This window comes from Caretta caretta, chromosome 2 (assembly GCF_965140235.1).
Source record: "Caretta caretta isolate rCarCar2 chromosome 2, rCarCar1.hap1, whole genome shotgun sequence".
Classification (NCBI taxonomy): Eukaryota; Metazoa; Chordata; order Testudines; family Cheloniidae; genus Caretta; species Caretta caretta.
This window is the reverse complement of record NC_134207.1, coordinates 17,148,723-17,175,059: the sequence shown is the minus strand read 5'-3', so window position 1 is coordinate 17,175,059 and position 26,337 is coordinate 17,148,723. Positions and strand designations below refer to the sequence as shown.

At 40.2% G+C, this 26,337-nt stretch overlaps 1 protein-coding gene across 8 annotated transcripts in view; it reads right to left on the bottom strand.

Annotated features, from left to right (window-relative positions):
* The window catches only part of LOC125632846 (otoconin-90-like), an 89,752-nt gene that overhangs the window by 24,399 nt on the left and 39,016 nt on the right, over nt 1–26,337 (bottom strand). For all 8 annotated transcript variants that reach the window (XM_075124935.1, XM_075124934.1, XM_048841665.2 and 5 more), the window contains 3 exons: nt 2,519–2,584; nt 1,152–1,211; nt 294–468 (listed from right to left, as the gene is read on the bottom strand). In XM_075124935.1, coding sequence (XP_074981036.1) covers nt 294–468; nt 1,152–1,211; nt 2,519–2,584 — 301 coding nt within the window. The remainder of the gene's footprint in view (nt 1–293; nt 469–1,151; nt 1,212–2,518; nt 2,585–26,337) is intronic.

Sequence of the window (26,337 nt, the reverse complement as noted above, 5' to 3'; positions counted from 1 at the left end):
CAATGATCATTTAGGAGGGCAGGATAACCAATGTTATGTCCTATGTTTTGTGAGTCATTGGAGACAGTGTTGGTTGAGGTTACATGTAAGCACAGATTGGATACTTGGATATTACCATGTGAGCCAATCGTCCATTTGTAAAGCTAAGGGTTATGACCATAAGTAGTTTAGCCAAGTGTTAAGTTTCAGACTGTTGCTGCAAGATTTCAGCATTGCTCCTCTCACCACACTTTGTTCTTTTCCACTCGCACCCATCCACCCCAGCAGAATGATCTCCCAGGAACAAAACACACCTGTCTGCTTCATCCACAGGGAGCCCTTCCATCTCGAACCGGCAAGAGCAGCCATAGTCTTCGAAATCCCTGGGGCAAAGTCCAGTTACACACCTCATTTTGTTCACGAAATGGAGCAGTGCAGGGAAGTTAGTGAATATGGCCTGGAGCCAAGTGAAGTGAGAACCCAGGCAGTCTGAGAGAATAGACATAGGAGAATGATATTCAGAGATGGAAAAGACCTGGATGATACTGTAGGTGCTGGGGTCCCCCTCGGTGGATTCAAATGCAGGATCAGGGTCTAAGGCAGAGGTCCCCAAACTTTTCAGGATCGCACCGCCGCTTACCCCGTGTGTTCCCCTCCCCAGGGCCAGGAGTGGGGCTGTAGCTCCCCAAGGCAGAGGGACGTGGACAGAGGAAAGAGGGCCAAGGCTGGGGCTGTAGCTGGGGGCAGGGCTGGGGCTGGGAGCAGGAATGGAACTGCAGCCAGGGGCCGAGGCTGGAGGCGGTGCTGGGGCCAGGTGTGGAGCTGCAGCTGGGGGCGGGGCCAAAGCAGAGCTGGGAGCGGAGCAGGGCTGGGTGTCACTCCCTCCGCACCATCCGTGGGGGCTGGCCTGGGCCCTGCCCCACCCCCCTGAACGTTCCTCTGCCCTCCCTCACAAACGTTCCTCCACACGTCCCACAGTGTGGGGACCTCTGGTCTAAGGAATGATATAATGCAGTAGCCCTTCTGGGGACCTTAGGAACTGCAGACAATTTAATCCTTAGATATTAGCTTTAAGGGAAATCTGTAATTTCAGGAGTTTTTCTGCTCTTTTTTTAAACAAATTCCATGCTATTTTTACTGCCAAAAATATCAAATCATGAGTCTGCACTTACCAAAAAACAATGCAACGCTGTCCACATTTTGAAAGACCCCATTGAAGAACGTGATATTGTCTAAACCAAAAGCATAATAAAACTGGTGAAAAATGTTTGCCCTTGTATAAACATATGTCGCGTATGTTGATTTCAATGGGAGGCATAATGCAGCTGCAGGCATGATATAATCCTTGCAGTATAGCCAACCCTGAGCATTCAAAAAGTATGAGACAAGCCCCCCCCCCAAATCATGAGATTTTAATAAATAATACCTTTGGGAATCTATTTTTTTGCCTCCTGGTTTTTGAGCCTTTTGGGGTCTTATTGTCATGCTTTTCTCTGCAGCTGTGAGGGCTAGAAATGTAATTTTTTTAACAGACAAATTGAAAGATGAGATGCTCATAGAATCACCTGACTCCAGGAGCTGGGTTTTTACGAAAATTCCACAAGGGATATGACACAGTGGTCAGTGATGGCGTCGCCGGGTTTGGAGTTATGCAGGCATTCTTCTGAGTTTGATGTTAAAGGAGGTAACCATGTGGATAGAGGCACCATGTGGATAGAGGCACTACACTAATGTTACCCAGCTCTGAAGGAACACCCTCTAGTGGAACCAATATGTTTCATTCTCTGTACTCATCTGATCCTTTCTTCTGAGATTGACAAAAATGTCAGCTGTGGTTGTGATTTTTTTTTATATGAATATGTGTGTGCTGGGGACTGGAGTGAGATTGTCTTTCAACTACACAGACCCCAAACAGCCATCAGAAATTTCCCATTTTATCATCTCTGGGGTTTAAGAATAAATCCAATCTTACTTAAGATGTAAAAAGGAGTTTGTTTGGCTCAATGGTTAAGATATGGTTAAGACCATGAATCTTGAAGGTTCACTTACCCTCAGTTTTCAAACTCACTTTTCTTTTGAGAAACAGGTAAGATTTAATCATTTCAAATGTAAATTCCTAGCTAGTTCATTAGCTATAAACCTGTTGCAACAATAAACTCAGCATCAGTGACACAAATTCTTCTCTAGTCAACTTGAGGAACCTCACCTAGGTTATAGCAGAGATGGTTTTGGTTTGTGTTCCAGCAACACCAATGATGCAATATCTGATAGAGGAGCCTGATCCTCCTCTTACACTCATGTCAATCAGGAGGAACTCCACCAAGCTCCATGGACTTACATCAAGGTAAAATAAGTGCAAGCGAGAGGTGACTCAGGGCTCTGAGGTTATTTAACCTCTGCTAAAGGTCCAGTATAATGAGGGACAGATCTGTGAACACTACTGGAAAGTTCTTTCTGGATCTCTTGCCCAAAGAGGTTGCACCCTGGCGCCTCTTAATGCATACAAATATTGTAACAAGGAAAGCTTAAAAATTCTTACTCAGATTTCTTTCAGGTGCAAGTGGAAGCTCTGGTGGAAGGGCTGGGGGCTCCGATTCTTGGCCGCCTGGCTCACCAAACATATTCAAGAAGAAAGAATTTTAAAATGGAAAAGAAAAAGAAAATATATATACACTTCACAAGGATAGAGAGTGCGTATTTTATAGAGTAGCCAGATACCAGAGTGCCTTGGTAGCAACATTAATGCACTGATTCAACAAAGCATATGCTTGTCATGTTGACTTCAAGTTTAAAGTAGTTATGAACATGTTTAAGTGCTTTGCTAGATAGGAGTGGACTTACACACATACTTAAGTGCTTTGCTGAACCTGACCCTTTTTGGGGGTACTCACTTGAGCTATCACAAGCTGGCCACTTCCATTGTGCCATTTAGTCCGGAAATCCCTGTGACCTTCATTTGTTTGATTTGTGAGGTTAGGGAGGATCTGCACTGAAGCTCCATTGCTAATTCAAAGCCCCTATTTTCCTGTGTCTTCTGTGCTTGGATGTCCCTTTCAAATACAGAATCCTTTTCGTAATGCTCCCGAAGCTTCAGTCCCAACTTTCATTCTCACTGGAACCACTTCAGTGCTTGAGGGCTTCAACTCAAACCATATCATGCTCGAGGGACGCAGCACCATTAGACAGGTATCAGTCTAGCAATGTACCTTATCCGAACAGGTCGCCTAATCTATTAATATATTGATAGTGCGTTGCAAGAGATCTCTGAGGGATTTCTTGTTTGCTGTATTTCTGATTGCTTCACTAGGGAGCCTAGGCATGGGTTATTGGCATGTATTTGTTTAATTGTTTTGAAGTCCATATTATTATTATTCACCATTTATAATGTTATTGTGCCTAGACTCCAACCGGGTCAGGGCCCCATTGTGCTAGGTCACTACCCCAAAGATCTTAAACTTTTCAGATTGGCTTATCTCATTTATATTGTCTACTCCCATCGGCTATTTCTGCTTCTTCATTTGGATTATTGGTGCCTCCCTTTGAAACTGCCATGGTAGAATTTTCCCACGTTTACTTTTCTGTTTATAAAATTCTGCATTAGGATAAAGGGTGTTGATTTGTTCTGCTGCTGCTTCTGCTACTTTCTCCACCTGGTGGTGAGTAATTTGCAGAGTGTGTGTTTTTGTTTGGGGTTTCTTTTGCTTCCTTAAGGATGGGTAAAATTTTCAGAAGTGCTTGGGGAGGAGGTAGCATAGAAGAACCTTGGGGCCACTTATTTTTATTTCTGCCCTAATTTCCAGGAGCTCCATGAATTCCTCTGAGCCTCAGTGAAAGACTTTTGGGTAAACAGTGACCCAGCAAGATTATCATTCTGCTTGTAGCCAGCTGCTTTTCTCCAAACAGAAAAGTCCTTCTTATAAAATGTGACCTTTGCAGGAAAAGAGAAGCAGCACCCTAAAACTTTGATAGCTACAAGGAATTCAGATCACTGACTAAAATGATATGAACCCATTAGCAGGAGTGTCATTTAATACTGCACATGCATAAACAGATTTGGCCCAGACTTACAGTTAAGCAAAGCTATCTTTGATTTGTAGGCTGCTCCCTGTGCTCCCTTTACAATGATAAAAATCCTTTTGCCATGTCATATTGTTACTGTTAATTACATATTGGGCCACATTCTCAGGTGGTGCAAATCAACATTGTTCAGGTGTAGTATGTGCTGATTTGCACCAGCTGAGGATCTGGCTCAGTGGGTAAAATTTTCAAAAGCACCTTATCCCATTGACTTTCTATGGGACTTGTGCTCCTAAGTCACTTAAGCCCTGTTGAAAATCACACTCAAATATTTTAAGGCTGTCATTTTCCAAGGAGTCTAAGAGAATGAGTCTGGTACCCAACTTCCATGGACTGTCAATGGATTATGGGTGCCCAACTGCTGTATCATCCTTTGTAAAGCCCAGAGCAAATCCATGATTCTGAATCTGAAAACAAAGAATTTATGCAGAGCAAGAACCATAGCCCTAAACTCATGGAGAGCAGAGGCAATTGCTCAAGCATGTTTCATAGTTGATTTCATTCTTTTGAACAAGTTTAATTGGCATAAAATTACTAGCACAAGAATATCTGCAGCCTGCTAGTGAGGTTATATAATAATCTCAGCCCCCCTGTAATTATTTGACTCTTTTTCTTTGTATGACCGGTAATGACATTTCCAAGTTAGTATCAATAGGCCAAAGTTTGTTAACAAAAAGAGAGAACCTGGTTTACAGTCAAAATATAAGGAAAGGAGCTCCCTGCACATTCTCCTTAGTACATACAAGAGAGCACAGGATTTTCAGTCAACAGTTTAGTTGACAAAAGTTAACCTTTTCCCCAAGCAGCTTGTGATTTTTTTTACTGCTTTGTTATTTAGTACATCTATTCGAGCAGCATCTAAAAGCACACAGAGTTGGAGCCCCATTATGCTGTGTGCTAAACAAACACGTAGTAGAGGACAATCCTGCCCCAAAAAGCTTGCAGTGTCACAGATTTTAGTTATTCTGAATTACTCCGTGAATAGTTGAAGGCCCTGACTGATCCTACAATGAGCTCCACGCAGGTGCCCATATGGAATCCTGTTGACTTCATTCATTGTAACATCTAGGCCAATGCAAAGATAGTTTATCCTGTCAGTTACTCAGGAACTACCTGTTGCAAGCATTGCTTTACTCTTTGTTACCTGCCATTTATGCTGTGAGATTGGTCACAAGGTAAACAGTGGTGTTTCTGCACCCTGATCAGATGAATACCAAATACGCAAACTGCTTTCAATGGGATCACAGACATTTCCTGCATGCATGCTTGCTTTAATATATAGTCACATGAATATGAAGTGGATGCCAGCTGTAGAGAGATTCCTGGTTCTGGAAGTATTCCCCTTCTTAAGTATGGGGAATGACTCTGAAATGTCTAGTATTTCCTGAACCAGCGTGTCCACTGGTATTTGCACAAGGTTTTTGTATAATTTCCAATTTCCTAAATATGTTCTTCCAAACAAAATGTAAGAAGTACAGACATTTGCAAAAGTAAATAAAAGGGCTCAAAAATACTCTCAAAGCAAATGGATGCTTTTTATTTGAAAAAGTGTCTCTGACAATCTCTTACAGACTTTACATGTGATTCATGTAAAGACAGAAAAAGTTTATCAGGAAAACAAAACATGAGAGAAGACTTTCTGGATAAATCATTGACTTAAATGGCTGACATCATGTCTTTGAGTGGCCATACTAATACTTCACATGTATATGGCACCTTCTCTTCCAGCCAAGGAACGTTCACTTTACAAATATTAATTAATTAAATCTGAAAATACTCCCATGAAGCAGGTATTAACAGTCCTATTTTATAGACGGTAGGGAAAGCTTCAGAGACTTGCCCTTTGTCACACAGGAAGTTCTGTGATAAAGCCAGGCCTCATGGTTCCCAGTCCCAGGCCTTATTCACAAGCCTCCTTCCCCCCTTACAACTGTTATTACAAGGCAGAAGTGGTATTCAGATCATATAATTGATGCTGCTCTTTTGATCATGCTTTCTAGAAGTGTAATCGTAACAAAGTCCAGCAATGAGAGAGTGTGTGCCCTCAGCCTGTGTGTTTATAATCACAGCTATTTCAAATTGCTTAATGAGGGACAAGGAATGTAGTACAATTATGTCAAAATCACCCTAAACTATTTGGAGCAGACAGCTCAGTTGGGCTTACGTACTCAGGAGTTTAGCAAGCCAGTCCATCAAGCAAATTTACAACTTCTCTGAATGCCACCTAGCTCCCACTCAGAAAATGGAGATCAACAAATAAGGGAAAAATCAAAGCTGATCATCTTTTCCAAAACAAGGAAAGCTGTAGGCCAAAATGGACCTAGATTTTTCAGCAAGCCTTTGACAAGTTCCCACACCAAAACTTCTTAAGGAAAGTAGCCATGGGATAAGAGGGAAGGTCCTCTCATGGATCAGTGGTGGGTTGAAAGATAGAAAAAAGGGATAGGAATAAATGGTCAGTTTTCACAATGGAGAGAGGTGAACGGTGGGTCCTCCAAGGATCTATACTAGGACTTGTGCTCTTCAACATATTCTTTAATGATCTGGAAAAGGGGGTAAACAGTGATGTGGCAAAGTTTGCAGATGATACAAAATTATTCAAGAAAGTTATATCTAAGCAGACTGCAAGGAATTACAGAGAGATCTCACAAAAGTTGTTGACTGGGCAAAAAAAAATGGTTGATGAAAATTAACATTGATAAATGCAAAATAGTTTACATTGAAAAAAATAATCCCATCCCCACCCTCACATGCACAGAAAGATGGGGTCTAAATTAGCTGTTAACTACCCAAGAAAGAGATCTTGGAGACACCCTGAATAGTGCTCTGAGAACTTCTACTCAATTTGCAGCAGCTGTCAAAAAGGCTAACGGAATTTTAGGAACTATTAGGAAAGGGATAGAGAATAAGACAGAAAATATATTGCCACTATATAAATCCATGGTGCACCCACACCATGTTCTGGTTGCCCCATCTCAAAAGGAATAGAGTGGAACAGAAAAAGGTTCAGAGAAGGGCAACAAAGATGATTTAGGGGATGGAATGATTCCATATGAGAAGAAACTAAAAATATCAGGGCTGTTCAGCTCAAAAACGAGACGACTAAGGGAGGATCTGACAGAGGTCTCTAAAACCATGACTGGTGTGGAAAAAATGAATAGAAATGTGTTATTTACTCTTTCCAACAAGACAATAACAAGGGGTTAGTCAATGAAATGAATAGGCAACAGGTTTAATACAAGCAAGAGGAAGTACTTTTTCACACAATACACAGCTAACCATGGAACTCGTTGTCATGGAACGTTCTGACTGCCAAAAGTATAAGTGGGTTCAGAAAACAACCGGTTATGTTCATGGAGGATAGGTCCAGCAATGGCTATGAACCAAGATGGTCAGTAGGGTTGCCAACTCTGACTGGAGCTATTCCGGGAAATTATTTTTCCCAACATGATGTAATGTCATTTTCTTAAAATATCCTATTAAAATCTCCCAGATTGCTTACAGTAGTCACCAGGAGATCGATGCCAATTCTGGGAGACTCCAGGCCAGTCCTGGAGGGATGGCAACCCTAATGGTCAGAGATGCAACCACAGGTTTGGAGAGATCCTAAACCTCTGACTACTAGAAGCTGGGAGTGGATCAGTCCAAAATTGCCCTGTTCTGTAAACTCCACCTGAAGCTTTGGTATGGGCCACTGTTGGAGACAGGACATTGGACATACAGTATGGCAGCTCTTGTGTTCTTATTTAATTAAAATGTTCAAATCTGGGTATTTAGGCTAGGATTTTCAAAGGAGTTTAACAAGAAGTTATGTGCTCAACAACCCTTGAATTTCATATTGAATTGAGGCTCCTGTGGAAATCCCAGTCCTAAACATTCCAATTTATTTTTAAGCAACTAAATGGCAGTTTTTATCTGAGTTTCTGACTTTAGACCCTCAGGTTTGAGCTTTTAATGGCTGGTGCATTTTAAAGATGTATTTGTTTGATCAATAAGCAAAGTCTTTTTTACGGTTTTTTTGGATATACACACTGATTTTCTAAAACCAACATTGTAGCAGATATTTCTGTACTAGTACCCGAAAACTCTGTGCTGTCAAATGGATATAATTTATAAAGTCAAAATGGCTGAGAACTTCAAAATTGGATAGTAACAGCTGGTGAATCTAGTGATGCTTGAACTTGGTGATAGTCTAAACAAGAAGTTCTCTGAACCATGTTGGAGCTGTTTCCATCCCTTCAGTCATTCTAGGGACAGCTTCAGAGTGACATACTCACTCACTCACGCACACTCCCTCCCTCCCTCCCTCCTGGAATATTATTATATAGATTCTATGACATTAGAAAAAAGAACACAATGATCTTCTTGATGACTGGTATTGTTATATAAAGCTCTTAACACTAAGCTTGATTAATATAGTACTCTTCTGTGATTTGTGTTGACTCAATTCTCTGCTGCAATTCACACCATAACAATGCCTTTGAAATTCGAGAGATGAGGCTGGTGTAGTAAGTCAGTGCAGAATTTGACTTCATGTGAGCTCTATTACTGTATGACTTTCTAACTTCAGAAACAGTCATGTAGAGCAATTCCTTCCACACATTGTGACAAGAACAAAACAATCTTATGAAAAGGAAGAGAATCACATCCAGGATAAAAGCTCAGAAAGATGGTTTAGCTGAACCTCATTGTATTTATGTATGTCTGAATCGTCGGGAGTGTTTGGATAATATGGATTTATCCAAAGACTAAAATACATTCATAGATATTTTGGAACCCTTTTATGTAACTGGTTTGTAGGGTTTTTCTATGAGCAAAACGCTGGGAGAAGCGGAGGTTTCCAATTGTGTTTACATTATAAACACATTTAAAAGTTTTCTTCCATTACTCTAAACCTATAATGCCTTTGAAATCCTGCAACAACACATTTTACCACTAATCTGATGATTATGCCTTTTTCAGTATGTGCTAGTGATGAGGCAGGGCGGTAATCCAAAGACGCTTTTCAAAAGCTAGTCCACTTGAAATGGGCAGTATTAGAGTGTAAACGTTAAGTAGACATAAAAATATGCAGTCACTTACCACTGTATAATACCATCAACATATTCATCAGCAGAATTACAATCATTGTTTTAATCCAAAGAATGGAAAGAGTCACACAGCAGAAACATTTGCCTGGTGAAGTAAGTAAAATGTTATGTAGGGAGTTTACGTCTTAAATGGACGCGTAAAAAAACATTTGTTATAGGGGGACATTTTCTGTGACTGAATTATTTGTGTAGCCTGGTCATATTTCATTTTGATTTGACATGCAGTTACCCACTAACACTTGTGAAATGCACATATTCTAGCAAAGTGGAGTCTCACATGGTATCCCAACATTTTAATTGATACAATGACTATTTAAACTTGATTAACAATATTTGCTACAGGACCATTTGAGGTGAGTAAACAGACTATTCCAAAATACTGTTAATGGGGAAGCCATAACTGGCAACAAAATGGTGAACTTGAAGTTTGTTTTGTTTTGTTTCTGCAATAAATTTTAATGTCTTTAAGGAATATTTAGTCAAAACACTTCTTTTAAATATGGCACATTGTATAATGAAACGTTGTATAGTGGAAGATCTTCAGTAGGTGTAAACCATCATAACTCTATTGACTTCATTTAAACTACCAGAGGAACTGCCCCTGTGATAGTCAAACATTAATTGTAGCTTTTACAGACATACTGACGTAGCATGTACAATATTTTCATATTGATGTAAATTATACAGCATGTAGGTCTAGGTCTGAGTCTGCTTTTACTAACAGCAGTGTCAAAGAGAAGTAACTCCACTGAAGTCAATGGAGTTTTGCTGATGTGAAGGGGACCAAAAATCAATCTCTTGGTTACCGTCTCCAGCTGTGGTTTATCCTGGGTTTTAATTTTCTGAATCAGACATTACAGGATTTTCAAATGAGCAAATGAACATTTAATTACCAATGTGCAAACATGTATTTACCCCTCACGATCTTTTTCCCCTAAATACTGCTTATAATGCTTAACACCAGCCTAATGCTGACATTCACATTTACTAAATTCTCTTGTAATGCTTTACCAGGATGAATGGATGTAAATATAATGGGGGGGGGGTAATTCTGGTTTCGTACAATACCCTAAATCATTTTGCCTGCTCTTTAGTCTGCATCCTCACTGTCTTAAATAGTTTTATCTTAAATAGTTTTCTCTTTGTGTGCAATTGTTTAACAATAAAGAGCATATGAAAAAGAACTTACCTTGAGGAATATTATTCAAGAGTAGTTGGATGGAGGACAAATGGATTTCAACGGGGTCAGTAGTAAGTGATTTATACCCCCTTGAACGTGTACTTTACCCATGTGATCACTTCCTTTATTAACCCTACTTCAACATTTATTAATTAGTCCTTTCATGAGATTTCTGCAGGTCAGTATACCTACTGCATAGCTTAACTAAGCTATGGGAAATAGCACGGGGCATGTAAAGGTTCTATATTAAGAGGCCTTTCTACAGGTGCATCCACTGTGCTGCACGCTGACTTAATATGATGCTGCTGTAATTAAATAACAATTGTTTCACTGTATTCCCTCTTCTACCAAATCTCTGGGTCATGTGATTATGGCTTTTAATAACTTAATAAGAGGTCGTGGCCAGTGATGAAAGACTACTGAACACTTATACAACATTACAAGCTTTGGCATCACACCAGTGTTGAAAACCCTGCCTTTATCTAATCTCTATGGGTCTGATCCAAAGCTTAAGGGCATCAATAGAAAGGTGTCCACTGATTGCAATGGGCTCTGGACCAGGTTTTCTCTTAGTTTAATATGTACTCCTTTTAGCAATGCCAATTGCAGTTAGTCTTCAAAGTCACCATTGGCAAAGGACAATGGTTATTCATTTCAGATGCACAATTTTAGTGAAAGCTAGTTGCAAGTTTGGGATATTTTGCCATTTGGGGCTTTAATAAGTCACTGTATGTGGGGTTGAGGCTGACAACATCTGACGTTCCAGTTTGCCTAGGTGGCAGAATTTGTCTCCTCATTGAGCAAGCCATCAAGATCACATTACTCTTGTACTGCACACCCTCAGTTCAGTCACAGTCCCATTTCAAGGCCTTGGTCTCAATGTACAAGGTCATAAAGAATCAGATCCAGCTAGTGTAGAAGACTCCATGTCTACCCATGACCCTCAAAGACAGCTGCACTCGTCTGGGACACTATAGCAAAACAAAGTAGAGGATGGAGGCTCATGAGAACCAAAAGCAAAGCATCCTTGACTGCAACTTGTTCTACCATAACGACTGGACTGAAGCAAAGGCCGGACCCCTTTCAAGCAAGCAGCAAGGCCAGCCAAGCCACACCATTCTGCCAGGCTGTATGTTACCGAGGCAGTTATAGCTAAGATTCATAACACCATTCTCTTGTCGTCACCTTAATTTGTCATATTAACTGCTTAAGAACAGCTATGGTGGTTCCCCTTTTGTCATTAGGCTCTGTGCTATGTGCAAAATAGGAGTCAGGGAAACCTTCTGTGGGTGGTCTGAACGAGCTAGGAGTAAAGTAATTGTTTCCTCAGGGAGGCAGATGGCTCCACAGTTAGAAATCAGCAGCCAAAAGAGGTGTCTTTGATTTACAATGGGCCACCTTGCCAAGTGGTGTGAATTGGCATAGTTCCGCTGACATCAATGGACATATGCCAATTCATGCCAGCTGATGATCTGGTCCAACATATTAATGTGGAGAGGTTGGAATGGCCCAAAAAGTACGTAAAAAGGGCTGTGGAGGTGGCCCACATGAGTAATAATTAGGCAATGGAGAGAAAAAGAGAGAGAGAGTAAAGACTAGAGCTGGTTAAAAAAGTTCTATTTCAACATTTCCTGACCCAAAAAAAGAACATTGTTAATTTTTTTTTAAATGTGCCCGTTGTGCTACTGAGGAGCTTCTAGCAGCAGAGTAAAGCCCCCTAAAGTGATATGATGATAATAAGAATAATTCATTTCCACAGCTGCACGAGTGCTGGCTCTTCCTGCTCAGGTTTCCATCCAACGCAGTAGCATGGGTCCTGGTGGTGGCTTGTTATGGGAGCCTAATGGAAATATTGAGCTTTGTAATGGAACTTGAGCTAGGGTGGTGACTAATAATTAAGGCTGCCAGGGTCTCAAGAAACAGGAAAAAGGTCACAGCCACCCTGGCTTTCCCTTTTGCCCATGACTCACTCTACAGCGGTGGCTCCTGCCCCAAATTTCCCTCTCCTGGTGCAGCGCCACTCAGGTTTGGCCTGGTTGCGCCTCTGTCATGATGCAGGGGGAAGGACAGGCAAACCCTGAGTGGCATTGAGCACCGATGTTCCCGCTCACAAGGCCCAGAGTGGGGAGGCAGACCTAGTCCTGTGGGACACAGGAGCTACTGCTGTCCAGTCCCCAAGTGAATGTGTGGTGGGCTCACTCACCAGCCCCTCCCCACAACTCCGCTCCTCACTTGAGCCAGGATTGGGGTTGTGGTGCAGGGGGTGTGTGTGTTGGGGGGTGCTGCCAGAGGTGGCCAGCACCCCCTTATCTGTCAGTGCATTTATTTAATCAGGCATCATGGAAAAATTCTGTCCAGCATTTTCCCACAGAAAATGGCTTGTTTACCAAAATAAAAATTTTCACAGAAAATGTTTTTCTTTATTTTGTTTTTCAGTGAAAACTGGGGAAACACCAAAACCTGAAAAATTGCTTTCCAGTTTTCTCTGTTTCTGTTTTTTCATTTTCTCTCTCTCTCTCTCTCAATCTTTCTCCATACATGTGCCCCTTTTTTCCTCTTTTTTTTCCATGTTGCCACTCAATAAGAGAAAGAGGGGGAAGGAAAAGTAAACTAAAAATTTCTTTTTCAAAAATCCCACAAAAAAAGTTTAGAAACTGAAACTGAACATTTTGGGAAGTTTTTTTAAATGGTGGTTTCTGTTTTTTAATTCTGCAAAAAGCCCTGGCCAGCTGTATCACAAAGGATATGCCTATTATTCCTCGTCTGATTTACACACTGTTCATACCAGCCATTGTTCTTTCTAATGACCTGACTTTTACTAAATGGTGTGGTTATAATTTATGTCATTCTAAATTCCTTTGCTATGACTGAGAGCTTAGCACTTGCACCCTGCCACCAGGTACTATGGTGAACATACGCTTTGAAAGAGGAGCACCAGAAACCCTTGTTATGCCTATAGATTACTTTGTGATTCCCAGTTGTGATGTTCTTCTTCTTTGGTATTGTATTAGTTAGTATAGTCTTCTCTTCATTAAAATATCTGGGTTAAATTTGTACTCAGTAACAGGGAAAATATGTTCACCTTGTTTGAAATGTGAATACTGTAGTTGGATGACATACTTTTGATTCACGGCAGCATTAGGTATTACATTGGAACACACGTGTTATGTGCTTTTTGTTTTGTGGTTGTTGCTTTTATTAGCAAGAGCTGTTTGTTCACTGAAGGTATATGAAGGTATTGAAGGGAGCAGGCTAAGGACAGGACTTTTTAGTACTTGATATGAATCGGCATGAGCTAATATAGATACAGCATAGCAGTGAAAGCACTGTAGGTACAAACTTTTCTTATAGAAGAAGATGCAGTGGTTGTATTCTCCCACTCACATGGCTCACCAGTTTAAAGCATGGAATAAGGGAGATCTCTTGATTTGGAACACTGAACGATCTGAAAATGTTTAGGTTCATGAAATAGTAAACAAGTGTCACCTTTTAGACATCTTTTAGGTCTGATTTAAAATTATTTCATATTTATTATGATCTCTTTAATGTAATTTTGGACAAAACTAACAATCTGCATACATTAACAGACTTTATAGATATCTTTTATAAAGCACAGTTTAAAAATCTTTTTAAAATATTTCATTACAGTTAAATTTATTATTTGAAATTCACCTGGTTTTATACATCATTTATACAATCCTGTGGAGGAAAAAAAATCTCTAGAAAATAGCTGGTTGATACAAATATTTGCAACTAACATATCTAGCCATCAATTGTTAAATGGAAAAAGACTACTAAAGACTGCCAGAACTCTTCTCATTTGCAGTAAATTCCCTCAGTGCTTTAGACAGATTTACAGATGTTTGTAAGGCATTTTTGCTTTAACGCTGGAAGAACAAAAGAAAATCACACTCAGAACATATTTCACGAGGAGAATTTCTAAAACATATTATAAGCTTAATTATACTTTTTTTATTTCATAAATAAAAGATAATAAAATAGCTATTGGGGACAGACTCTTAATCGCTCTGTGGAGATTTAAAGTGTCTCGTTAATGATCTTTAGCACCTTTTGCAACTTTACTGAGCCATATTTTCAGCGGCTATAAATGGACATACCTCCACTTTGACACATTTAATAGATTATGGAAGAGTATAACCAGAAAGTTTACTTACTTTGTGAGTAAGCCTTTCTTTTGACCCTTTCACAGATGTAAGTTGCATTTTTCAAGAACCAGGAATAGTATTCAATACAGTACCTAAAGATTTAGTCAAAGTTAGGGGAGTAATCTCTTTTCATCTATTGTGATTTTATACGTACATTTTTTCAGGTAAGTGTTCTAGTTTAAATATACAAAAAATGTATGTTGCATAGAAAAGCCTGGATTCTGATTTTGTTAATGCTGCTATAAATCTGGAATAATTCCACTGAAGTTAAATGGAGTTACCCATGATTCAAACCCTGTGGATGTCAGGTCAGATACTGTCCCAGAATATTTATCCATTTGGGGCCCAATTCCCAGTCTTTACTCAAGTAAAACTGCCATTAACTACAATGGGAATTTTGCCTGTGGGAGGACTGCCTGACATCTTATTTGGAAATCAGGTAATTCTTACCAGACTTGTTCTTTCAAAGATAAACACAGTTAGCCCAACCTTGCTGTCACCCTAATAATGCAATATAATGGGCCGACTCCATATACTCCTTTTTGCATTGGACTATAAAGCCTACACTGTACTCATGAAATCCCACTGAGTCAATGGAGCGATGCTGATTCACACCAACTGAAGATCAGACCACTATCAGCAAAATTACAAATGTAATGTCATCAGGGATAAGTACCCAATGACACCTACCAGGGATTTGCTTCAGACAGATTTGAATATAGGGACTAATCTAAAGACCATTGAAAGACTCCTATTAATTTCAATGGGCTTTAGATCAGGCCCGTAATGGAATATGACAAATTTTCTAAATAGAGATCCAAGGTGGGTGAGAGGTAATATCTTTTACTGGACCAAGTTTTCTCTTGTCTCTTTCACCAACAGAAGTTGGTCCCATAAAAGATATCACCTTACCCACCTTTTTCTCTCTAATATGCTGTCACCAACATGGCTACAACAATGGAAGATACTTCTAAATGTTTTTTCTTCCATTCTGTATTTCCATCTCTCATTCGCACTTGTGGAAGTTCTTGATTTAATTGTCTCGGCATAAGTTTTTCCTCTCAAATTCTTAAGCTTTCAAGGCCACAAATCAAGTATACATATTCTTGTCTGAAGAAATTATTGTCCACATTCCCCTCTCTCTCTCTCTCTCTCTCTCTCTCTTTCAGGAATAGGGATTAATGGGAATAGACCGATGCAAAGATATCCTACTCATATAGAAGTATAATCAAAATACTCAGAGGTCTATATTTGTAACATTTATGAGTAGCTCTAAACTTATTTAAACACCTGGGGATTTAGCGTAGGATTTTTTTAAAGCACTTAACATTGCCCTAAGTCTGCTTCCAGTGACGTCAATAGCAGTTTTATTATTACACACTGTCAGGACAATGCTGAGCACTTTTGAAAATCTGTCCCATAAAGCACACTTAAAAGAGCCATTTTTAACGGAAGAGTTTAACAGAGGAACAACCTGAAGGCAGCACGACAAGGGTGCTGAGATGGGCATGCCATACGTAGAAGCCTTGAGGACTGTATGGAAGCAGGAAACCAGACAAAAACTCCTCCTGGCACAGAACATATTGTTCTCTCTCAATTGCTCTTTCAGTTTGACTCTGCATTTTGTTGGTGTAAGTTCTGGGGACAAGTGGCTCTGCTCGGGGGGAGGGGGGAGGAGAGATAGCTCCTTCCTCCCTCCCCCAGCTCCCAGGTACCTGATTTTCCACAAGCTCCTCACTAACAATATTTAAGAGTGAGGGGAAAAGTATGCCTCCCTCCCCCAACCTACAGCCAACTAGAAGGAGTCTAAAAATGATTGTCTGGGTTCTCCAGCTACATGCAGAGTTCAAAGCCCTCTTGGAATAGAGGAAGACAATCTAGTGCAGAAAATGGGAAGGCTCAAAGGCTATCCTGAGCCTAGGGAGTGAGCATGGAAAGAGGCACAGTGTATAAAAAAAGGAGGGAAAGAGGCATGATTAGTTCAGTGCCTCAAAAAGTATATCACTTATCTAGGCAATGAACCTTGCAGCACCTTGTGGAATCAATCTAAGAAGCACTTTTACTTTACCAACAGGATTTTCTATTGCAAACACACCAGCTGCTATTTCTGTTCCTTTTACATCACAATGTTTTTGACATTATTGGGGGAAGAACCCTGCTGGTGAGGAGCCTATTAAAATACATACTTCAGTGCTGGTTCAACATAAAAACCGCTGGGATTTCAGGTGGACTTTCATCTTACAGTGACAGCCTCAGTGAAGTGAATGCCTCAAGTTTAGACTCACGAGGAACATGATGCTCATTAATTTTTGATGTATGGTCGGAGTTAACATCAGCCCAAGAATACAGTGAACTCAGGAGATTTGCTACCACCAGTGAGCCTGGATCAGACCAGGCTGCACTTGCATTGCTGGTGAACAAAAATGGTTGGAAAATTTCCAGTGAATCATTTTTGTAACCGAAAATGGCTTTTTTTTTGACAAAATTGACTTTTTTTTCAAAAAGGGTCCAATTTTCTCAATTTTTTGGAGTCAAAATATTGAAATTTGAATTTTTAGTTTATGAAAACCTCAAAAAATTCAAAGAAAATTTTTCACAAAAATGAAAACTCTTTACTTTTCATCAAATAATTTAATGGAAAAAAATGTCAACCAATTCTCCTGTTTACATTCAATGCTGGTATAATTCCATTGACTTCAGTAGGATTTTGCTCACTAACAGCAGGGCTAAAATTTGGCTTTTTATTTTGGAAGTATGCAAGCTCTCCTCCTACTTTTCCTGTATCTATAGTCAAGCTACCAAGTTATGTAGGTACTAATCTCCTAAACCAGTCAAATCAAGAGGGCTTGAGCTGTGCTGGTTGGTTTCTTCAGCACCATTTTCAACTGAATTTATGAGCAGGTGTTACTGAGTGTTCTGAGAATTAGAGAACTACAAAACACTCCTCTGCTCCAATTTACAACAAAGAAAGAGAACCCTCTATTGTAATACACTTCAGTGTAAGTAGCAGCCTGAGGCCTATCTCAGGGGAAGCTGGAGAGCAATGGGAGAGGCATATTTTTCCAGTTCATACAGTGACTTTCATCTGCCACTACAGGGTCCTGCTGGTTCAGTCATAGAAAGGTGCTAATTTTGGAGCTACTCCCACATATGGGCTTTCGGAGACCTGGTGAGAGTCTCAGTGGTGGTATTGTGTTGGAGACATGCAGTGGCATCCAGCCATAGGATTTTTCACAATGAGGTAGGTAAGTGTTAACATCCCCATTTTACTGACGGGGAAACTGAGGCACAAAATTTAGGTTATCCACTCCTGGCCTTTATTCCCAGCTCTACTCCCAACTTGCCCAAGGTCACTCAGCAGCAGAACAGAGCCCAGGAGTCCTGCCTCTCCCAGTTTCCTATTCTAGGCCTGAGGGAAAATCCTGGCCCCTCAGCTCCATCGTTGTTGTGCCCTCTCCTCTCATTGGGTGTAGGGAATACAGCAGAGCTAGGAGGGGCAGAACTAGCTCCAGGACCAGGGGAGTGGACAGTTGCCTTTGCCCCCTTCCTAGAATCCTGTGCCTAGCTGGGAATCTGGCCTCTGACGATGAACAAAACCAACCTGCTAGTAGAAGAATGTTGCCCCAGTGTAGTAACCAGTCCTTCCAGGCTGTGTGAACACAGCATTCAGGTTACCTTTATTCCAAATGAATCACTGCCTGAAGCTGAGGGACATGCCCTCTTCTCAGACTCCATTTTGTCCCCACACACACACCACAAAAATCCCAATCCCAAGTGGTTGGGGCTGATGCTTCCCTGAAATGCGTCCTCCCTGCATGCTTGATTGTAAGGTCCTGTAGGGCCAGACTTGCAGACTTTCAAAACTAACGGTTGGTGATTGGAAACTGTCCTTTGAGAGAGTAACACAGAGCATCCCAAGAAGGTAAAGGATGACAAAAAGAAGGCTAGATTTACCTCATGGCTTCTTTTCTTGAATTTCTTCTTTGAGTGACACAAAGGCACTGCTGGAAAAATTTACACAGCTCCATCACGCAAGGATTGATCTTTTGAGCCATAAAGGTAACAGGAGGGGAGTTCATGGGTGGCTCTTTAAGAGTTGCCTGTGGACATCCTAGAAGAAATATAACTCTGAACTAGTGTGAATACTTGGGAAAGATGCTGATTGACAAGTTCATTGCACTAAATGTCATAAAAAACAAGCCTGTGTGGGACAAAACTAATGGAAAAACATAGTACACAATTTGGGAGATCTTTGAGTGAGATAAAGTTTTAAAATAGGAAGGTCTCCGTTCAATCCATGCTAACACCTATTTAGCATAACTCTAAGGAATAATCTTATTGAGTTCCTATTTAGTTTTTTACAGAGCATCATTTATAAGTGGAAGTTCAATATAACTGAAATTGCAGCTTTGCAAATTGTGATGCACTGAAAAAATTGAGAATTTTATTCCATTTCATTATAAATGACATTTTCTATATCCAGGTTTCACTTTCTAGAGGATACAAAGGATTCTGACCTACAGTTTTGCATCCATTAATTAAGAAGGTCACTGACAGCCTAAAGCAGAAATTTTTACCGGGTTTGGACAACTCATTCTTATTAATTCTAATGGGAATTGGGCATCCAGTTCCTTTAAGCAGCTGTGAAAATCTCAGTCTAAATACCTTAGCTGTGGGTAGAATTGGGTGCTTATATGGAGTATATGGACTAAACAGTCTTTGGTGAAGGGTAGGCTGAAAATTTGACCCGAAAGCCTTAAGAGTAATATTGTTTCCATTTTCATTTGTATTCCATACATGTTTTGATCATCTCTACTGAATGTTCTAGCTTCATGAATTCCCATGCCTATATGATTAAGGTCTAACAACAATCTAGATTCACTGAGGCTTCTCAGTGCAGTTGTGATACTGTACCTCCTCTTCCTCTGCTGGAATCTGAATTGTTAAGTAATGCATCACCTGGTTCATATTTTTGTCCCTTAGACTGAAATATGCCGGAGTTCACAGATGGCAGCCTCTCACTCTTCTGCACCTCTTTTTATATATCTGTTTAAGAACAGGAGAGCAGAGGCTTTGACACTAGCTGAAATATTACTGAGTAGACATTGCTGTTACATTTGTTTCTTTGTTTGATTTATATGATAATGAGCAAATGCAACATCCGTTTGATAAGATCTAGATTGCTTTGCACTGGCAATTATATTACCAAGAGGATTTGACAAAAATTTCCCCATTGGGCTTTAATAAACCCTATATATGACATGCATATATGCTTACAGAAAGTGGTTTGTCATTTGTTTCTCTGTTTAAATAAAAACACTTTCTCATAATGAAGAAAAACCTTGCATAGCCTTTTTCATGTTAAGTGCATTGTCCAGAAATGTTTGTTTCGTTCCCTGAAAACTTTGTTGAAGTTATTGATATTGTAGCACAGTATTTAAGGGTGCACATGTGTACAAGAAAACATTGTAGATGGATCTGCGGGTATCCGACCCTGAAAACGCATTTTAACAAAATCTGCCTTTTGGAACAAGCTGGTTTGTTTGAAAAAAAAGAAAAAGAAAAGAAAAGAAAATTTGCTCTTCCGAAATATTTTCACAAGCCCTGGAAGCAAGTCTTTATTCTCTGCTAGGGATGATCTCATAGTGTCCAGAGATGCAATTAATTCCTTCAAAGGCGGAGAAATGGCACCAAACCTCCCTTCAATATGATGGCAAAATTTTAACAATAACATTTTGGCTGCCCACTCCCACCCATCCCTGTTCTCTGCACTCTGTGACATTATTAACCAGACTGTCAATGTGAGGCTCCAGCTTTCCAGATTGTCCCTCTTCTACTCTTACTGAGGAATACCATTCTCAAGCACTGTACTGGGTAAGCCAGGCCAATATTTTAACTGTGTTTTAGTAATAACAGATATTCCCCCAATCCAAACAGAAATTTTAAGTAAATATTTTGTTTTTTAAAACACTTTCATTGATTTTGTTCAGTAAATATAGAAAACATCCTGCCAATCAAACAATTCAGAAGGCACAACAGAATTTCACCATGAGGAGGTGGTTTGCATGGTGACTATTAGACTTTGCCCAAAGGATCATAACTTTTATCCAACAAAAAAACACAAACTCAGAGGTGAGGTTGACTGGGGGTAAATAAACTGAGTTCAAGTACCAATATCATAGGTCCAGTCAGTTGATTGTCAAATGATGTGGTTATCCATTGTGAGGTGACTGTTTCCTTATTTAGCAGGTGCCTAGAAGAAGGCTGGTTTCAGAGTAGCAGCCATGTTAGTCTGTATCCATAGAAAGAAAAGGAGGACTTGGGACACATTAGAGACTAACAAATTTATTAGAGCATAAGCTTTCATGAGCTACAGCTCACTTCATACAGTAGGCACAATCCATGCTTACAGCCCTGGTTCACACCCCGCATTGTTGATGCTCCTTTTATCATGGAGCAGTGGCCATCAGAAAGTAAATGGTATTTTAATGGATTCCATCCTTTTCTCGTATTTTAAATGTGGGGTTTAAAGATGTTTCATGTTTGTTTGTTAAAAGGCTCCTGATACAACTGGGTGGCCTCTGATGGTTTTAGTAAAAGACTTTCTCTCATTACAATAGTTTCACTTCTGCTGTTACGTTTTAATTGATATTTTGGATTATAAGGCTTAGCGCACTTGAGATGAGAGAGGCTTCTGAAATAACACCTTAATGATTGCCCTGTCCAATTCATTCCCTTTGAAGCATCTGGCATTGGCCATTGTTGGAAGACAGGATACTGGGTTACATGGTCTGACCCAGTATGGCCATTCTTATGTTCTTAATGAGCCTTCCATGGTAATGAAAGCAAATACCAAAGGAGAACACACACTTCAGATGAATTGTAATGGCCAGATAGGTTAATTCCATAGTGACTGCACAGCTCCTGTCCTCATGGACCCATGAAGACAATGGTCTGATGAGTTTTGCATTAGATTTAATAATTACCGTATCTTTGGTTGTTGTTATATCAATATAGCTTCAACTAATGTGCTCTTCACATTGAGTTACTGGACCATTTACCCTATAGATACAAATGGATCATCTGCAGCTAACATGACTTTCAAAGGGTTTTGTGGGACCTGTTGGGATGCTGATATGGTTTCCTTAGTTTCTGTGTTTTCTTTTTTGTTTATTAAATTTATGCAATGATTTTTTTCTCATTGTAGGGCTATGTATCTCTCTCTTGCTCCACCAACTCATCTTCAATTCTTAATAATTTCTGTACATGGGTCTCCAAAAAGACTCCAACTTTTTATCAAAAAGAATCTCCAAAATATGCAATCTCTTATCAACATCTGGTCCAATTTTTTACACGAGAGTAACAGAGACTGGAAATCGGAAATGGGTAAAAAATTTTCTCTGTCCCATGGTGCCATAACGAAGCTGAGGAAGTCATAGTGTGAAGTGCACAGCTGATTAGCCATCTCTTACCGCTGATGGTGTGTGGTGACAAGAAACAGGTGAGGGATTTCTTTTTAGCCTATTGCAGCAGAAACCAAAGTGTGGTGCCTTAAGGACTAAACTAGACCGATCATAGGGTTATTATAGGTGGAGCATTTGGATTTCAGAAACGTCTTTGTTTTATTAATTGGAATCCTGTTTCTTTTTGGGATTTTTCCCACCTCTCTTTAGACTTCTTCACCCTCTCCACTATCAAAAATATACTGCACCGGTAGTACTGACCTGCTCACCTGTTGCACAATGATAAATTAATGTTAGGAAATAATTTCATTAATCTTTCACTAGCTATGCTAAAAATGAGTCAAGGATATAAACGTCCATCTCTGAGAACAGAAACAAACCACTAATTACCTGGGGTTAGAAAGAAGGTTCTCTACTGGTATGTTTCAGAGTAACAGCCGTGTTAGTCTGTATTCACAAAAAGAAAAGGAGTACTTGTGGCACCTTAGAGACTAACCAATTTATTTGAGCATGAGCTTTCGTGAGCTACAGCTCACTTCATCGGATGCATACCGTGGAAACTGCAGCAGACTTTATATACACACAGAGAATATGAAACAATACCTCCTCCCACCCCACTGTCCTGCCCACTGTCCACTTTAGATAAGCTATTACCAGCAGGACAGTGGGGTGGGAGGAGGTATTGTTTCATATTCTCTGTGTGTATATAAAGTCTGCTGCAGTTTCCACGGTACACATCTGATGAAGTGAGCTGTGGCTCACGAAAGCTCATGCTCAAATAAATTGGTTAGTCTCTAAGGTGCCACAAGTACTCCTTTTCTTTTTTCTCTACTGGTATGTTCTTGAAAGGTTATGAATTATGGGGTGGTGGTTATATTTCCCTTTGATAAATCTGGTACAAGCCACTATTTGACATGGGACTAGACGGATCATGGCACTTCCTATGAAATGTGTAGCAGTTATGGCATATGACACTTCAGATCTCATTACATGAAAATCCCCAGCAAATACTCCATACATTAATGGAAACAATCTTTTAGCTTTAAACCAACAAAAAAGGAAATTCCAGCACAGTAGCATGGAGCGTTCTTATCATTCCAGGTTCATTAAAAACACTTTAAAGCACAAGTTACAGCACTATCTAAATGTGTCCTTCTCTTTTATATAGTGTCACCCTGATTCTCTGATTCACATCAGTGTAACGCCATTTACTTTAATGGCGCAACTGCTGGGGGTACATCCACAGCTAGTGTACATTACACCAGCTGTGAGTCTCTCCCCAGCTTACTCCAGTGTAAACGAGAAGAGAATCCCCCATTCCACAGTATACAGTGCCCTCATTGTAGGCTGCGTCCACACTGCAAGCTAGCTAGGGCTGGGAGTCCCCTGCTCATGTACCATATACTTGCAGTAGCACTCATCAAGCTAGCACGAGGCTAAATCACAGTTGCAGCTGCAGTAGCTCTGGTAGCTGACGTGGCTGAGATGGGCCAAATACGTACTCACCAGTTGTAGGTTACTGTGGCTACTCTATCTGTACGAGCACTAGACTCGCTTGACGAGCACTGCTGTGAGTATGCACACGTGAACAGGAGACGGTCACCGCTAGCTTGCAGTGCAGACAAAGCCTGTTGAGAGATGACTTTTCCGCACGGGTCAATGTCACTAGAGGAGGACACTTCACTGGAAGTAGAGTTGCCATTTCTGCATGTTGCAGTACAGAAAGCTGAAACAATTCCTGGCTACGTCACCGTGGGTTATTTTTAAGTGCTTGATGGCTCAGTCACAGGGTTGGATTAAGGTCAGGTTTTGGGGGTTTTAGTTAGTTTTTGTGGGGGTTTTTTTAACATGGAATATGTGTGTATTTATTAGAGCTAGTCAAAATGTATCTGTTTAAAACTTTTTTATGATACAGGGCTTCTATTCAGAAATGAAAATTTTCTGCATTTTTTTAAATTTTGTGACTTTTTTCCGTGGAAAAAAACCACAAAAATTGGTTTTAGGTCCTCTCCCCCCCTTTCCCCCAGTCTTTTTCAGTGGCAAAAAAGAAAAAAATGAGACGAGAAATGGGGAAAAAAGATGAGAAAGGAAGAAAAACATTTTCATTGTCAGTTTATGAAACATTTTGTTTTTTTCAGTTTTGAAAACCAAAAAACGTCCAGTTTTTTTTTTGTTTTTTAGTCAAAGTGGTGGAAGACAAGCAGCGTCACCTTTTTAGTGCCCTGCATGGTTTTTGTGTTGTGTTGTCATGCATTTGCATTTAACTAACACTCTAGATAGGGTGGCTAGATGGCAGCAAAGACTCATACAATTGTTGCGAAAAATGCAAGCTTTAAACATTGGCTGGTGGGTTAATTGTTTTGTGTCTCCGCCACTTATTTTTGTAAGTGTTTTTGTGACAAGGAGAAGTATTTTTTTGTGCTCCCTGCTCTTGTGATGCAGCCTCATGGAACAGAAAAAATCTCACACGCAATGTTAGGGGCCTAGATCATTCCTGCCGGCTCCTCTATGCATTGATCTCCTTTGACCCACATGGACAGAAAAGGTCAACTGTATGGCCCCATTTCCACTTCCTGGAACCCGGCAGAAGAATCCCTAGGAGGGAGTCAGGATCCTTGTGGAGGGGAGCAAAACCAGAACTAAGTTGGGAGACAATGGTCGTAATGGTGGGGGCTCAGGACAATGCTGCCCCCCTCCCTCCTATCAACCCTACAGAAATTAGGCAGAAAATGTATTGCAGTCCTGAGCTGTATTCTATTTCCCATGGAGCCCCTCCCTTCTGGGAAAATAACAGTAATGAGGAGTCCCAGCCACAGCCTTGGCCAGGAAAGGATCTAGTAGCAAAACTACCAAAGAATAGAGAGGAGATGATGGGAGAGTTGGTGACTTCTTGACTCCTATAGGGCAGCCTCCCACAGAGAATGATTTGGGGGCATTCACAGAGGGGGACACTCAAAGTTGTGGAGCAGATGCAATGTATGGTGTTGGTGACACTGTTGAAGCTAACTGGCTTCAATCAAGTTGCTCTTGGATTTATGGTTGGGATCAGGATCTGGCCTTACATCTATTTGAGATTCCTTACACACAAGATATAATCCCTCTGAAAGAGTAATTGCATTTTTGGGTCCAAATACCTCACATTCTGTATGGTTTCTGCAATCTTATGTTATATGATAGGAGAGGTCATTCCACTTACACTTGCATTAATGAAGCTCTGTTGAAATATGCCTGAGTTGTCTAGTGCTGACATGAAGTTTAATAAAAAATGGCATCCAGAGGCAGGAGGGAAATGAAGTTGCTGTCAATCTGAAAAAGATTACTTCAAAGCAACGTCCGCCCCCTTTGTTGGAACTGGCCAAGCTAGCAGTAAAATTGGACCATCCCTGCATCCCAAACTGCCAAGCATTCTGACATCTGGCAAACATCTGTATGTCAAGAGGCCAGGGGAAACTATGCTTCAGATATTGAACAAGCAATGGCAAGAGGATGTAAATATCAGCTCGTTTAGTGGAAACTCCACTTCAAGTGTTTCTCTGCCCCACAACAGGTTTGCAGCAATTCAGTGGACTTGTCTCTTTAATAGCATTTGACACTTACTGATTTCCCATTTAATGCCAACTGAAACTTATTGGTTTCTTGTTCTAATAAACCGTCTTTAATGACATCACATTGAGTCTGAATTTTAGACTTAGACTGTGTACTGAAATGGATGTTAAAGTTACCTTATAATGCAAATATATAAATATATTGAGAGCCCCTTTCTTATAGGCTCTCAAAGCACTCTGCTAAGGTGGGCAAGTATTATTCCCCTTTCACAGAGCTTAAGTGATTTTCCCAAGGCGAGAACGGGTCAAACAACTTTTGATGGAACAGTTTTCTATTAGAAAATGCAGTTCTGTTGAAACCAAAATGTTTTTTGGGAATATGTTGATTCCAATGAGCTGTTCAATGGGAAAAAGTTGAAACTAACTGTTTCAACTTTTTCGTTCCATTTTCATAATGTTGACATGTTCTGTTTTGATGTCCTCACCTGATTTCGTATATAAAATATTAACATTATATATATATATATATATGAGCTATTCTAATGTTTTGACATGATCAGAATGAAACCTGTCAGTTTCCCAACTGGAATTTCTGTTCTGTGAGAAAATTTGACTTTGTTCTAAATGAAAATGAATTTTCCACAAAAAGGTTATACAGTGAGTCAGTACCTCACTGTATAAGTGAGTACAGACCTGCAAAGAGAACTCAGGAGTTGTGGCCTGCTAGTCCTCTGCTCTCACCCCTGGTTTTCTGCATACAAGACCACTGTGGGATAAGATATCGATAGGTGGGAACAATAGTTTTATCACTTAGCATTAAGATCTGAGTGCAAAACT